Source organism: Protobothrops mucrosquamatus, unplaced genomic scaffold (genome assembly GCF_001527695.2).
Source record: "Protobothrops mucrosquamatus isolate PMUCROS unplaced genomic scaffold, P.Mucros_1.0 scaffold_123, whole genome shotgun sequence".
Classification (NCBI taxonomy): Eukaryota; Metazoa; Chordata; class Lepidosauria; order Squamata; family Viperidae; genus Protobothrops; species Protobothrops mucrosquamatus.
Window position 1 is genome coordinate 45284 of NW_015386199.1, and position 16149 is coordinate 61432.

A 16149-nucleotide genomic window follows, 5' to 3' on the forward strand; every position below is an offset into this window, starting at 1 on the left:
GGTGAGGACACAACCTAGTGACTTAAGCCCTCCCAGAAGCTGCTGGCAAAGCTTGAAGCAGAGTTATTATTTTGCAGGTTTTAAAATACCCTGATCTATGAAAACAAAACCATTGTGTCTATTGTCTCTTCTCTGGTTCAAAGTCTAGAACCAATGATTCAATACAGCTTTTTCAACCATATCCAATCTGGTATTTTAACTTCATACATCAGGAGGTTGGAGATGGCTAATTTAGGATATATCTATATTGAAATATAAACAGAAGGGCACATATTATGAAGCCCTGCAGTATGAAGAAACTGGAACCTTCCCAGATGTTGCTGAAACAACAAATGCTAGCAGCCCATGCAATCATGAGAAAGGGTTGCTAGGAGTTATAGTGCAGCAATAACCGAATTATCCCTTTCCCTGCTTATGGGGAGAGTTAACGTACAAGAGTACTCCAAGGTGACTGCAACAGGACCTTGATTCTCAAAGAATCAATCAACCCTTTCATCAGGAAATGCTTCAATTTTCTGATTGATATAAATTGCAGACTTGCCATTTATCATCTGTGAATCAAGTACCACTAATTTCATTTGTCCATCTCTGTTTAATAGGCAGCCCTCACAAGAATAATTCCCTACAGCAACAAACCAGCTCCTGGATAGACAAGTGCAAGGTCAGCCAATTGAACAGCAGCTAAGAAAAAGGAGGGAGGGACGGAGAGAGGGAGAGGGAGAGAGGGAGAGGGAGAGAGAGAGAGAGAGAGAGAGAGAGAGAGAGAGAGAGAGAGAGAGAGAGAGAGAGAGAGCAGCATTCTGAATGGATCAGTAAATCAAAAAAGAAAGGGGGGACATCCTTTGAAGTCATTCATAGGTATTGGCAAGAGGAGCAGAGTTTTTCTTCGCCAAGCGTTTGATTTAAGGAAACAAAAATCTAAAACAAAACCAATTATTAATCTGTTCCTTAGAGCATCACTCCTGCCGTTTAGAATCTTTCATTATAGTGCAAATACTTTTCATTTCCCTTTTTGTTGCTATTGGGAAATAGTTCAAGCCTCTGCCTCTTTCTGAAACAAGAGACCAATGCAGAACCACCACTTTCAAAGCCACGGAGCAGTTACCGCATTCATGCTCAGATATTTCTTAGCAGCTCTTACATAATGAGCAATCTTGGCTTGGCGGGCAATATTTGACACCGAAAGGTCACGCAGCAGTGTCCCGCTCTCCCTTTCTTTGGCTTGGGAGCATAGATCATGAAGCCAGGGCTCACCCAGACAAAAAAAAAGAACCCCTTCCCCTCTTGTGTCAAACAGTAAGGACCCCTCTATTATCCTGAATTAGACCGTTCAGCTTCTTGATTAAAGGTTCCTTTTATCCTCCCGTCCAACTTTCTGCCTTCTCAGGCTGCTTAATTGCATATGCACCAAATGAAGGCCTTCCATTCAGAGAGTTAGCATTTCGGGAGCCTGCTTGTCTACTACCACAGACACAGACACATGGCTCTCGGTGCTCCCAGGCTGGGCTGTCGTCTGCTCTGAGCTGCCATCCTCCCATTGTCAGCAAGGAAGCTTTCTCATCAGGTATGGACCCCAAAGGGAGACAGCAAACACAGGCGGACCCAAAACAGATCTCCCAAGAATGGACAGATGGATCGATCGATTGACCGATCAACCTTACTATGGGTTGGGAAGTTTTATGAGATGATTATTTTTTTTTTTAATGTCCCATCCTAGAGGATGGGGAGGACATTTTGAATGCCTCCTTTGTCAAGAAGTTCCCTTCTTTTGGAATGGAATTCACGGAACTTCGGACTGGGAGGGAAGGCCATTGGCTGCACCATCCAGAGGTTTCTTGATCAGGTTTGGATTGCAAAGATATTTTACGGCCACAACGGGGCACAACATTTCTGTTGCTAAGCAAGGCAGTTGTAAAGTGAGTTATGCCCCCATTTTGCGACTTTTCTTGCCAGAGTCGTTAACCGAATCCCTGAAATAACACCGTTGTTAAGTGAATCTGGCTTCCTCCTGGACTTTGCTTGTCAGACGGTCATGAAAGGGACCGTGGGGACACGGCAAACTTCATAAATACAAGCCAGTTGCCAAGTGCCCAAATTTTGATCACATGACCAGGGGGGGTGCTGCCTTGCTCAAAAGTGTGAAAAACGGTCATAAATCACTTTTTTTCCCCCCATCGCTGTTGTAACTTTGAACAGTCACAGAAACAGATGGTGGTAAGCCGAGGACTATCTGTAGTAAGATCTCTTTGACTCAATGAGGAAGCTGTTTAGTCCTTTTTTTCCCCCCTCCCCTTTCGCTACTTCCAGATGATCCCAGGAATGTAACCAAATCCATTCATTTCAGTTAAGCCAGGACTGTCCCTCTGCAGAGCCCCCTTTCCTGACCCCCAAACTAAAGTACAATGAGACTTCCTTCTAGAAACCCCCGCAAGCCAGCGGGTGGGGGAGGGGAGGGCGGGAGGAAAGCCTTTGAATGAGGCACAAAAAAGGACTTTTGCTCAGTTTTATCTCCTCCCTTCCAAGAGGATAAACAGCTGTAGCAATAACTTCCCCCTTGATCTCAGGCCCTGGCAGCGTTGACAAAATTCTTTGTTTGAACACCACATTTTATTTTCTTGGGGGCAGAAGGGGGAACAAGACACAGTGTGATGTTTTCCATAACTGCAAGTTAATTTCTCACAGAGAAGGGCAAGGAAGGAGAGCACAAGGGAGGGAGGGGACCACAAACAAGAATATATCTTTCCCTGGAATATCTTTTCCTCGCAATCTCTCATTTCAGAAGGTCCCGGTTTGCTCCCTGAAGTGAACCTCCCATTGAAAGGCCACTTTTTTTTTTTTTTAGCAACTTCTGCTTCTTTTCCCCTGCCCTACCTCCTACCTATCCCTCACCCATCCCTCCTTTCTCCTGTATCTGGCAACCGTACAGGGCTGCAAGGCTTGCCTTCCTCTCTTTGTGATACCCTACCCTGCTCAGACTGTATGCATGTGTGTGTCTGTGTCTGTGGCTGTGGCTGTGTGCGAATGTGTCAAAGAAAGGGACAAACCTGAAGTCTACTTTTTCTCTTTAAGCCACATGGCTGCCCTAAATCCACCCTGCAGAGCACTCTGCTGACTGAAAGCACCCAACAACAACAACAACAACAACAAAAAAAAAAAAACCCGAGGCACCTAGGTTGCAAACTGACTCATTCAATCAAGAATGTGGAGTGTCAGCCATTGATGCATGTCTTTGTGTCTTAAAATGAAAGGCACAGGCTTCAAAGACATGCTTATTAAGAGGGCCTTAGAACAAAATCAATGCCAGATGTGACCAGACTGACTAGCTAGTCCTTCCCTAAGCAATCACTGCTATTCCAGGCAGTATGGCCCTTTTCCCTGAAGGTCACCTGCAGTTTCACTCCAAGTCCAGCCAGAAGGAGGAGGGGGGGGAAATCAAAGCTTAGATCAAAATGATTCCCTGGGGGTACAACACATTTAGATAATTAGTTTCACCTTGTGTCTGTACAAGATAAAAACACACATACACACATCAGATTTGGGCCTATGTTTCTTTTGTACACAGATATAACAAAAAAAAAATATTTTTTTTAAAAAACCCTTCATTACAGTCCTGTTAATATAGTCCTCAACTTAGGACCATAATTGAGCACAAAATTTCCGTTATTAAGCAAGACAAGTGAGTTTTGCCTCCATTTTATGACCTTTCTTGCCACAATTCGTAAATGAATCACTGCAGTTGTTAAGTTAGCAACACGGTTGTGAAGTGAATCTGGCTTCCTCCTTGACTTTGTTAGTCAGAAGGTCGCAAAAGCTGATTACGTGACCCCGGGGACACTGCAACCGTCATAAATACATGCCCGTTCCCAAGTGCCCTAATTTTGATCACATGGCCACGGGGATGCTGCAACAGTCATATGGGTAAAAAACAGTCATAAGTCCCTTTTTTCAGTGCCGTTGCAACTTTGATCACTAAACGAATGGTTGAAAGTTGAGGACTACCTGTAATCATTACAGAATGCCAAGGTTCAAATTGCAATGCTCAGGGAGCTGTTGAGTTTAGATCAGGGGTCTTCAAACTTGGCCCTTTTATGACTTGTGGACTTCAACTCCCAGAATTCCTCAGCCAAGCACACTGGCTGAGGAATTCTGGGAGTTGAAGTCCACAAGTCATAAAAGGACCAAGTTTGAAGACCCCTGGTTTAGATGGAGCACTTTTCATGACATCCTTTTTTTTTCTTTTTTCTGAAGTTATCTAAAAACAGGGACTTCCCAGTCTGCCACAACGCAGCACCATGGTTAGGACTGTAACTTCAGAGCCTGCTGAGAGCAAATCAGGGCCTGCCTCTGTAGAGAAAAGATAGTTAGAAAAAAAAATCCCATCCAGAGTAGGCCAAGATTTTTAGCCCTATGGCTACTGAACATTTATCGCTTCCATCTTTGCATCATTCACACAGATATAATGAACATGTGGGAATTCCATTACTCGTAATGTGCCAGCTGGGACAAAAAACAAAAACGATTCAAGTCTACAGTCCTTACAGTTTAGCTCCTGTAAAGCTGTAACAATGGTGTTTTCTAATGAAAGCTAGGTTAGAAGTTGGGGGCTACTAAATAAACATTTTCCATGTATAATTTATGAAATAGCTTACCTCTGAGCTTTTATTGATGCTATACTTAACATAAACCACACAAATACCTAGAATATGTATGCAGTAGGGTTTTGAACCGTGGCCATCCATATAGGGTTTAAATGGGACTCACCCCAGATTCAGCCAGAATTGGTCAATTTTAAGGAAGTTGGGAGTTGGTCTAATTATAACATCTAGAGGGCCCCAGATTCCCATCCTGGAAGGATTTTCAATCTTCATATCTACACTAAAGTGGGGCTTATCACAAAGATAAGCAAATCTCTATCCACCAGACTAGCCCATCACCCTTATTACAGGTAGTTCTCCACTTACAACTTTTCAATGAGTGACTGTTTGAAGTTACAACAGCACTGAAAAATGTGACTTATTACCTTTTTTCACACTTATGACCATTGCAGCATCCCCATGGTCACATGATCAAAATTCAGATGCTTGGTAACTGGCTTCTATTTATGACGGTGTCCCGGGGTCATGTGATCACCTTTTGCGGCCTTGTGGCAAGCAAAGTCAAATGGGGAAGCCAGATTCACTTAATCACCATGTTACTAACTTCACAACTGCAGGGATTCACTTAGCAACTGTGGCAAGAAAGGTTGTAAAATGGCGCAAAACTCACTTAGCAACTGTCTTGTTTAGCAATGGAAATTTTGAGTTCAATTGTGCTCATAAGCCAAGCAGTGCCTCCATTGCCAACAGACCGAACATGGATTAAGCTACATCTTTAGCTTATGAGGCAGGGCTCTTCATTGTGAATGCAAAATTCAGAAATATATATATATATATAATCTATATATATTTAATCTCAACAGGGATTAAAGTACTTTATATCTCTAGAAATTCCATCTAAGGCTCTGGAGTAAGCTGTCATCACCAATCTAAAATAAGATTCTGAGACTCCATATTATTCCAATGGGAGGTTAGACAATAAGAGTTTTAACCACACAAGTCCTTTTCCATGCCTTTAACCTCCATTCACTCCATACCATCCACACAGTTTGGTTCTAGTTAATTAAATCAGGGAACCCTTCATTTGAGGCTAGGATCAGGAAAGGAAGGGGAAACTCCCTGGCGGAGTTTCCAGATTGGTGTTGCTTCCTACAAAGTACAAACCATAAGGAGAAATTCCTATCAGCCATCGTACAATTCTGGTAACAAATGAAGATACCTTTGATCTGTAAAGATGGCCCTTAGGTATTTCAAACATTTATATTCTAGTTTTTGGTCAGGCCTAGGCAACTAGTCAAAAGTACCTTAAGGTGCATCCTTAAAAAGACACAGAGTCATCAAATAACAACCAGCTACAGAGGAAACCTCTGTAAATGTCAGCCAACCCATCACAGAAAAGCTGTCCAAAAATGTAGGCAAATGAAAAGCTGGTGCCAAAACAGGCAAGGACAGCCAAGTCTCTTTGGAGAGCAAGTTCCAAAAATACAGAGGTTCTTTCTCAAATCCCCATCATCTCTCCTACAAGGACAGAGGGAGTGAAGTCTCCTTCAGTTAGAGGACTTTGATGCCTATCCAGGCCCTGCCTTTAGAAAATAAATAAATTTTCTTATTTAGAAATTTTTTTAAAAAAAATGTTTAAGGAGTAGATCTTCCAAAGATTCCTGTGACTATTTAGAAGCTTTGTTTCCAATGTCAGCATGAGTCTAGCAGTAATCTCGGGGTAGTTTATGACCTCAATCAATCATAGACTAAATAAGTTCAAACTTTTATTCCAATGCTTCTAACTGGTTCTTTTTCATAAAACGTAGAAGCTTTGACAGGAACGACGCAAAAAGTTGGAAGATTGTAGATTGTTCTTTCAGGGTGGTAATGAAAGATAGTAGCTGCAGCCACCATATTGTTAATTAATGGGTTAGATGGTCATATTGTGAAATGAAGCCCCACCGGTTCCAATGAAGCAATAAGGCATTCCTCAAGATGTTCTCTACCATCACAAGAGATAATAACTCCTGCTTAATATTATGCCTCAGTAACAGGAAGATGGAGCAAGCTGATTCTCTAAATAATTACATAGGAAGTCCTAAGATAGGTCATAAGCCTTAGGAGGACTTTAAAGGGCAATCTAAAATAAGGAACTAGACTGATAGATGGGTAAGAAGGTAGACAGATCAAAAGGTCCTGGTGATGTTATCTGCTGTGTCAATCTGCCCTCAGGACTTCACTAGATAAGACTCTAATTTTGCAGAACATATTGGAATATCTATCTTCAAAAGAAGCCCCAACTCTTTCCTAACAGTTGACATTTCAACAAATACTTCACTAAGTACAGTATACAACATCAGTTAGCCATTGACGTTCACAAATTAGGTTACAACATTTTCCATGACCAACTGGCACTTTGGTAACACTTAATTGTTTTGTGCAAAACTAAGTAAACACCAAAGGGGAAAAAACCCACATTTTAGAGACCCTTCCCCTACCTACAGGGTATAGGAATATATCCCCACGTATAGCCATCGGGTCCCAACAGTTTTACTTGCATTAGTATCTCCATAGTTGATTACTGTTCTGTTCCTTTTATTTTTTTTTCTTTCAGGGCCCCAATTGCAAAATCAGAAAAATCAGGTAAAGTGTAACCAAACTGATGAAAGAAAGAAAAAAAAACTTCTAAAGCAGCAGTGTACTATCCCAGAAAGGAAATAAGAACTTTGAAGAGATACCCATTATGCAAGTCTGTGGACTCGTCAACTTGTAAAAGGCAAGCCAGCCGACAATCTCACATCTACTCACCAGATGAGATCTCAGTTCGGTTGCTGGAGCAACCGACCCACCTGCTGAGTACTATTGCTGGGTGGGTAAACATAAAGAAGTCAGAAAAAACTTCATCTACTGAACGAGTTGCAGCCAACCTTCAAAAGAGAACAATAAACCTTTCCTTGTGGGAGGCTGCTTACAAATACATCGTGGTTATTTTGGCAGTCAGTCTGTGCAAACACAAGAAAAAGAAGAAAGAAACCACAAAGATGCTTACCTATAATTTCCCTTTTTGCTCAGCTGCTCTTTAAAGTGGCCAAGTGTCAGGCTCGGGGCCTTTAACAGCCTCCTGTAGGGAATTTCTTCTCCACAGAAAAAATAAGTGACAACCAACTCACTAGGCTGGGAGGAGTGAACAACAGGGAGTTTCTTTGGTTCTTTGTGACTGAAACATAAAAGGAGGGAGGAGAGAAATAAGTATGGCTTCACAACATTTACAAAACATTTAAGTCACACTCAGAGGCACAATTACACAAATTCGTAGAGAGTCAACTAACCACATCAGGTAATTGGAAAATCTAGGAAAGCAAAGTTGGAGACTTATTTGTGTATTAAATACTGAAGAATGTGAGGTAGCTTTCCCCATACCTGCTGTCTGACCTTGTGGATTTCAACCACCCTTGTTGCTAACTAGCCCCTCAATTTGGAAGGGGATTCCAACTCATGGCCCACTAAATTGACAAGCATTGCCGCTGGATCATTAAAAAAAAAAAAATGGGAGTTTTGACTGTGGGCAAAGGGTTAAAAAACAAAGACAAAGGCATGCATTGCGCAAAGTTTTCAATGGAGATATACACTCTTTAATTATCAGCTTAGTAAGGCTGGCCAACTTAGTTATTGTACATATTTGAAGTCTAAATATTTTGGAAAGGGATTTGCTTAACAGGGCAATGATGTCTGCAATCCTACATTGTCTTCATGTCCAGATAAAGGGGACATAAGTCTGCAGCTGTAGGATTATCCCAACCCTCAATTACTGGATGAATTTGGGCAGATTGCTCAGACCCTATGGCAACTTTTCTGAGAAAGAACTTTCAGCCACATCAGGGAGAGATATGAGACAAACCCTATGTGGACTGAACTCTGGGGCAGTTCAAGTGATATACAATAATACAGGGGTAGGCAACCTCGGCTCTTTTATGACTCGTGGACTGGTGTGCTGGCTCAGGAATTCTGGGAGTTGAAATCCACGAGTCATAAAAGAGCCGAGGTTGCCTACCCCTGCAATAATACAATGACACCAGCATGGCTTCAAGTATGGCCCTGTTTTACAAATGGATTTGTTCAGTCTTCTGGTTGGATGCTCCACTTGGTTTCCCCATCCTTGGATCACCAATTTCATGTTGCAAACAATCCATAGCCTAAAAGTCCTTTGCAAGTAACAATTCAGTCCTTGGCACTGGGGATGCCAGGATGGGGATGTTAAATAAGAGATGTCAAAAAGAGAAAGGAACAAGGGTTCTGAAGAAAGAGCCAATAAACGTTCAATGAAACGGAATTGGTAGAACCATTCACTGTTTGCTTAAGATCTACCTCAAGACCAAGTGGTCCTTGATAGAAAAAAAAGTTGTAGTTGGTTCTTTAAAAGAGCAGCGACAAATTCTGAGACAGAATTCGTACATCACACTAAGCCATGGCTTGTTTCATCTAGTTTTTCGATTAATTTATACAGATCTGGGTTCCCACTCCAGGCTAGGCCATGAAAGAAGGATTATAAACCACAATGACTGGAGTTGAACTAATTAAATACCAAACAAATAACAACATTGTACAATATCTGAAACCAACTAGCACAACAGTTCTCAGTCACCAAAACTTTTACATGTGGATTCAGAGAATAAATATTCCTAAAGGAAGTATTCCAGTGAGACTTCGGAGAAAAAAATAAACCCATCATGTTACATATAAATGTCTTGGCTAAGTACAGTCTAGAAAGTTTCAAAAATTTTATTTTTTTTCTTGTGTTAATTTGCTATTAAAAATCCTCAATAGATATTCATGAAGATTTTCTGGGACTGGTCAAGCAGCCAGATCCCATAAAACTACTGTGTTTTTCATTATTTCTAACTGTCTTTATATATTAAGTTATATATGGCTGGCTGTAGGCTTCAAATTCTACTTTATCAATGATCCTGCAGTCATGTACAACTTTTGCATTCCATATTAATTTTATGAAAATATTGGGTGAATTTTTACATGATCCTAAATCATGATTTCCTTAAGCCATGGCTTGAATAACCGCAAACAAACCAGAGTAAATCCTTTAGACATACAAAATAATTATGATTTATTTGACCAATCTCTGATTTGTCTTCTTTCCTTTTTTTAGCTGGTCTTGTTTTACAATTCTGCAAACTGACTAGATAAATGGGTGGACCCCCAAAACAATCCAGTAATAAGCCAGGAACCCATAAACAAACCAATTTTTTTTCTCCACATATTTAGTCACAGCAACAATCTCTACAATAATAAATCATGATTTCAAACTATAGATTACAAACAAATCATGACTCCTTTGCAAAAGTGAGTTATTTTTTTCAAAACCAAGATGAGTCCTATTATATTTCTCATTGAGCTTCAATATGATAGCCCATTGTATACTTTTGGACTTTATGCAAGAGTCAGGGATTGGAAACATACTTTGCAGTGCTGCTTCTTCCTTTGCTATAGTGGCCAAATTATTCAGTAGCTACGTGTAACCATTAGTGAGATCATCTGTCACCTGGAGTGAAATATCACCATTATATACAGCATCTCCATCCCAGGCTGAGCCAGAAATCCTGCAGAAATCATGACCCAGGGCTTATAGATTGTGAGGGCCTGGATGAGTCAAAACAAGCTTAAATTAAATCCCTGCAAGTCAGTATTGCTCTATGTCTGTGATAGGTCTGGCCTTATATCCAAGTGACAAGTTCAGCTCCAGAAGGAGTTATATTCTCCTAATAGAGGAGATCTACAATTTGGGGGACCTCCAGGAAAGTTGCAGGTGCAAGGTATGGCTAAGAAAGCTTTTGCCTATCTGGATTGGGATACTCTGACTAAGAACATTCTGTGTGGGTCTGCCTCTGAAGATACCTCAGGCTTGGATGCTACAGTTGTCCCAAAGTCCAGCAGCCTATCTGCTAACCATCGATATGGTCATGATAACTTCAATGCTGCAATTGTCACACTGGTTGCTGATTGTTTTTTATTCCAAGGGACTTACAGGGACATCTCCCCTGTGCATTCCTGTAGCAAGGACTTGACTTGCCAATGGTCCCTACCTCCACATGAAGTGGGGGCTCAACAATGTGCTTCCTTAGTGGTGATTCCCATGGTCTAAATATCTCACTTCCCTGTGTATAGAACATACCCCAGCCTTATACCCTTTGGAAAACTACATATAGTTCAGCTGTTTTCTAGAGCTTTTGGGGGCTCATGGCATGCAGACTGCCTATAAAAATGTGATTGATTCATCTTCAGATTGTTTAGAGTACTTCATTCTCATCATCTCTGACCATTCGCCAAAGTGCCTGGAACTAAGTAGAGATGCCCATAGATTCCCCAGATTTACCCCATTGATTTGCTTATCTCCTGTTCTCCACAGGTTTGTGTGTGTGTGTGTCTGTGTGTACAAAGATAGCAGTAAAGGGAAGAAGTGAAAGGACCAACATTGTCTAAAGTTCCAGGATGGAACAGGAAAGCAGATCTTTGTTTAATGGATGGCCCATATGGACATTTCACACCGTAGGATTTATATCTGAGCCTCCACAATAATTCACAATGTCTATTTTACAGGGCAGGGGAAGCCTAAAGTCCTAAACATTGAAGGTACACTAACTTGCACATATTTATGTGCCATCAAGCCATTCTCAGCTCCAAGTGACAGCAAAGATAGAGTCTCTCTGTAACATTCTATCCCTAATCTGGCCTTTCAGATCTTCCAATTCACCTACAGTACAATGCCAAGGACTTGTCATATACATTCTATATATGCATTCCTTTACACTGAACTAAATTTAGAAAACCCTAGCTTGTGTGGAACAGCACATCAAAAGCTGCCACTGTTTTTGTATCTCAGACCTGGGCAAAAAAACACAACCAAAAACGGAGACATGCCACATCTGTTTTGATACTTTGACACCACTGTCAAAGGGAGGAGAAAGCCAAGCCCTGGTTCCACCTTGGGCACACCTCAAGAAGACAGAATCTGTTGCAGAAATAAGTCTTCCGTGGCATGGAGACAAGGCAGTCTCTGAGACAAGCCAGACTTGGCACGTCTAAAGGTCACCAAAGGCTACTCTGCCATAATTTTCTCTTCCTAATTTGTTCCAAGTCTTTGTAGAGTGGTTTCAGGAAGCAAAAAAAAAAAGCCACTAGCATAGACAGCTGGCTTAAGGTCAGCCAATTAAAAATGAAAAGGGATAGTCATGTGGCTAAGCTTGGACTTCAAACATTACTCATTGCTTAAGATGCAGCATCTAAGAAAGAAAACTTTAATTATTTAGACTCTAGCAGATTCCCTGTCAAAAGAACTATCCTGTAATTAGACTAATCCACCAATCTTTGTCCATTTAACTGGAATGCAAACAAAAAGAAGGGGAGAATTAGAGAACCAAGATGTGAAAATAGGCCTTTAAAAAAAGAATCTAAATTTCCTTCTCCACTTCCAAAGCAATGGTTCACTGATAAAATTGGGTTTGGAAAAAAAAAAGGAACCAGCAGATCTCTACGGTTTATATTGCACTCACTCTTCTGATGCTGTGTTCGCCGTGCAGAAAGGGCCATTCCCTCCTGGTACAGAAGCCAAGTGGTTTCGATCTCTCAACTGATTTGAAGTTGAACACCTGAAGGATGGGAAATGAGAGAGGAAGGGGAAAGAGATACAGGAAGGCCATTAATCTTTTCCAAATCCCATGTATGCACTCAAGGCCCATGTGCTGAAGTGAGCACGGACATATCACATATACTAAAGCCTAAAGTATCTCAGCATCATCCAAAGACAGGCCAAAGCTTTAATACAACCACTTAACCGGTTCCTGTTTCAGAAGCATTCATTAAGGAAGCCAAACAAACAAGGTTAAATTGGAAGATTCGAATTGCTTTGACTAGAGAGATTACAATTCATAGGTAACGATAAGGCTGAGATGACGGCTATTCCAAAACCCTAAGAATCGCTTGATAGTGAGATAGGCAACATATCAATTTAATAAATAAATAAGCCAAGGCACCAACTTGAGCAAGCCAAAAGCCAACTTGAGCAAGCCAAAACTCATAAAATGAAGCCAGTTTCAGCTCTTTTGTTTCATCTTTCAAAAATATCGTAAAAGTGAAAAGGCTTTAGGTTGGTTGGGCCAAATATGGATCCTTATCTTTCAATCCAAATTTTATTAGCCTACTTGTCTATTTTAACCAAAATACAGATTTGGGGAATTGTATGTTGCTCAGAGTCAGTTTGAAAGGAGCGGCTTAGAAGCCCTGTAAGTATCAAACCAATACACAAACACCCGTAAACAAATTAAAATCTCTCCTGAGGATAAAGAGGCTTTATGAATCTGATCTCCTACTTCCCAGTTTTCTAGCTGATCACTGTTAAACATTTAATCTGACTCTACACTTTTGCCCTGAGCAACACAATAGAGAATTTGAAAAGATTCTGTTTGCAGATGCTTTTGTTAGGCAATCTGTGGCTTTTACAGGTCTGTTCCAGAATATTCAATCTAGTCTCTCTTCAACAGGGACTGGATTGCTTTTAGCAGACATCAATGCAGCAGCCCAGTGGGGGACCCTTCTGCTTTGACACCCCAATCTGTGGGAAGTTACCGTTGTTTCTGTGGCTTGGACACCTCAGCTAGCCTGCGGCAAGCTTCCTCCAGCTGGGCCAGTGTGTTGGGTGGAGTAAGTGGAGGCATGGCAGGATCCTGGACAAAGGGGTGGGCAGGCTGCACAGCCCGTGGGTGGCTGCTGTTGCCCCACTGGTGATGACGGGCTGGCCGCTCCCCAGATGCACCTCTGGTGGAATCAGAATTGTAGGCCTTCTTTGTGTTTTGCGTGCTGAAAAAGACAAGGGACACCAAAGGGGCAAGGTTATAAAATCTAAAATATGAGCCTTTCATAGCAGCTTCTGTTCAGTGCGTTCTTGATGAGAAGAAAAAAAAGAGAGGAAAAAAAAGTCTGTCATAACATGAAAAGGGATTTTTTTTTTTGCCAAAAACATGACATTTTTGTGGTTTTTCTGGTTCCGCGGAACAGCTTTCATATTAAACCGGAGGAGCAAAAGAGCTTCATTTGTTTTTAGTGATTGTAAAAATAGACAGCTGTGTAATAGATAAATATTTACCAGGAGCAAGAGTGTTGCAGACAGCTGATATTTACCTATGGGGCTTGTGCTTAGATTGTCTTTCACTCTCCAACATCCACTGCCAGACGTTCTGGGAGCGATCGGCTTCCCCACTGGGTAGCGGTATGCCTGGTGGGGCAGGAAGACCACCTCCTTCTCCCCCTGGCAGGACGAGGCCATCCTGGAGCTTACAGTTCCTTTTGGGAAGGGTCCCAGTTCTGCTGAGGCTTCCATCAGAGAGAGAAGAACAACACTTAGACTCTTGTGGCTAGTCATTACACAGCAACAGTTCTGCTAAAACCTCATGCCACAGTTGAACAAGCTTCTCCTTCCTTTTTCCCATTTCCACTCTCCCCTTATTGCACCACTGCAGTCCCTTAGCTGTTAGACAAACAGGGACAATTCCCAAGGTGTGGGCCAATCCCAGCCACCCCAAGCCATTAGAACTCTTCCCCAAGAGGAAACTTACCCAAATGGCTCCAGCTGAGCGACAGGAAGATCCGCCCCCTTCGTGTGTCCTCTACATTTTGGATAGCAATAATAATCACTGCCCCCGGGACACAAGCATTGGACCCGCTGGGCTGCCTCAGCTTCTATCTGCTCTTTCGTTTTGGGGATGGTGTGGTGGTGGATGTAGTGATGGTGAACATGCTTGGTGGTCTGCTTGGTGACAAATCCTTTGCTGAGAAGAGCACAAGAAGCCGTGGGCACGGCAGTCTTGCCTGGGGTGGCTAACAGGAACTTGCCCCCCGGGAGTCGGTCGGGGGAACGAGCACGAGGACTGTGCCGCCCCATGCCGGGAGACTGACACCCGGGGGTCTTAAGCACGCGGGACAGGTGGTCGTCCAGAATGGCCTGAGGATCGTCTTCGTAGCTGCCGGTGGGAAGGAGCGTGAGGGGTTGCTGCTGATGTTGCAGGGCTACAAGCTCTCGGTTGCCCTGGGCAGCGACTGGCGTGTCAGTGATCTCCTTTTCGTCATCCTTCAGGACAAAACGTGAAGGACAATGACTCAATCAGCAGAGCTCAATGAGAAGTACCCGTAAGCTCTTCAGACATTATGCATTCCTGCCCCGCGGCAGGCATCTGGGGTCAGTGCCTAGACATATAGATGCTAACACAATTTCAGGCACCAGCATGCATGCCCCCAAGAGACTTCAGCTGGCAGCAAACAGACACAGCGGTTTTGCTCTGGTTTCACCAGCTTGTGTGACTGTAATGCGTCTCCACACCTGGCCCTCCTTCTTCACGGAAGGATGACCTGAGCCAAGATTCATTCTCTCTGTCTCTCTCCCCCTCTCCCTCTCTCATGCCTTCTTCTTCCCGCCCGTCCTCTCGCCCACCCCTTCAGCAAAGGGGGAGCCACCAAGCAGGAACCCATGCAAAGGGGGGGTGGGGTGTCAGATCCCTACCTCTGTGATTTGCTGCAGCCTCTCTTCCAAGCAATCCATGGTCTCTTGTTCTCGCTTGAGCTTTTCCAACCGAGAGATGAGCTCGGCAGCGAAGGTGGCGGGTTCCACAGGGGTCATTTCCTTGGGGAGCCGGTGGGTTCTCTGCACAGAGCCGGGACAGAGACAATAAGCCAAGTTTAACAGGCAGCGCGAGCAAAAGCAGCTCAGCTCGAGGAGCAGGCTGGCTGGCTCCGTTCAGCTTGTTGTGTCTCCATGTTTGGATGAAAAGACGACCGCAACTAGGCATGGTCTGCTTTGGATTTTTATGAGCAAGTGCTGTGGCCTCATGGAGTGACATCTTCCCCAATAGCGCTTGCCTTCGGCAGGAGCAGTTGGTCGCACTCCGAGGAACCCTGCTTGTTCTCTCTGTAGTACAACCAGCCCATCAGTAGCTACTCTGAAGTAGAAAATCTTCAAAGACTGTTGTCAAACATCAAATGGAAAACTCAGAGGCAGGAGGGGGAGAGAGACTTTAACTCAAGGAATAAAAGTGGAGTATAAACAGAAAGGAGTTGGAAATTAAAATAAAAATAAGACGGGGAGAAAAAGGGAAGGGAGCGGAGGAGGGAGGGAGGGAGGGAGGGAAAGAAAAGGAGTCAAATGGTGGCAGATCAGAGAAGGGCTGGTAATTTATTTCCTGGCTACACACTGGGCACCTTTGAGGTAGTGTTGTCTCAACAGTGTCCTGGATCTTTCTCCCTCTCTCTCCCTCTGTTCTTCTCCCCCCTCCCTGCCCTCCATCTCTTTGTACAGAAAATGAAGGAAGCTGCTACGGGCAAACGGCGCTACACTGCTGCGCCTGGCTGCCTCCAGCAGATCTATCAAGGGAAAACGCAGCACCTCCAAATCAAGGCTGGAATATGAAAAGGCAAGCAAAAATCTCTGCCGAAAGAAGCAAGGAAGGGAGGGGGAAAGGCCCCCTCCCACCCCATCCCTATTCTCCTCTCATCTCCCCACCATCTCCCCCATTTC

The 16149-nt window shown here is 43.1% G+C and overlaps 1 protein-coding gene across 1 annotated transcript in view; it reads right to left on the bottom strand.

Annotated features, from left to right (window-relative positions):
* The window catches only part of AXIN2 (axin 2), a 45306-nt gene that overhangs the window by 1909 nt on the left and 27248 nt on the right, over window positions 1-16149 (bottom strand). Inside the window, exons 4-9 of the mRNA XM_015816945.1 lie at window positions 15139-15279; window positions 14198-14709; window positions 13764-13955; window positions 13212-13442; window positions 12140-12235; window positions 7627-7794 (exon numbers count right to left, since the gene is read on the bottom strand). Of these exons, the coding sequence (XP_015672431.1) occupies window positions 7627-7794; window positions 12140-12235; window positions 13212-13442; window positions 13764-13955; window positions 14198-14709; window positions 15139-15279 (1340 nt within the window). The remainder of the gene's footprint in view (window positions 1-7626; window positions 7795-12139; window positions 12236-13211; window positions 13443-13763; window positions 13956-14197; window positions 14710-15138; window positions 15280-16149) is intronic.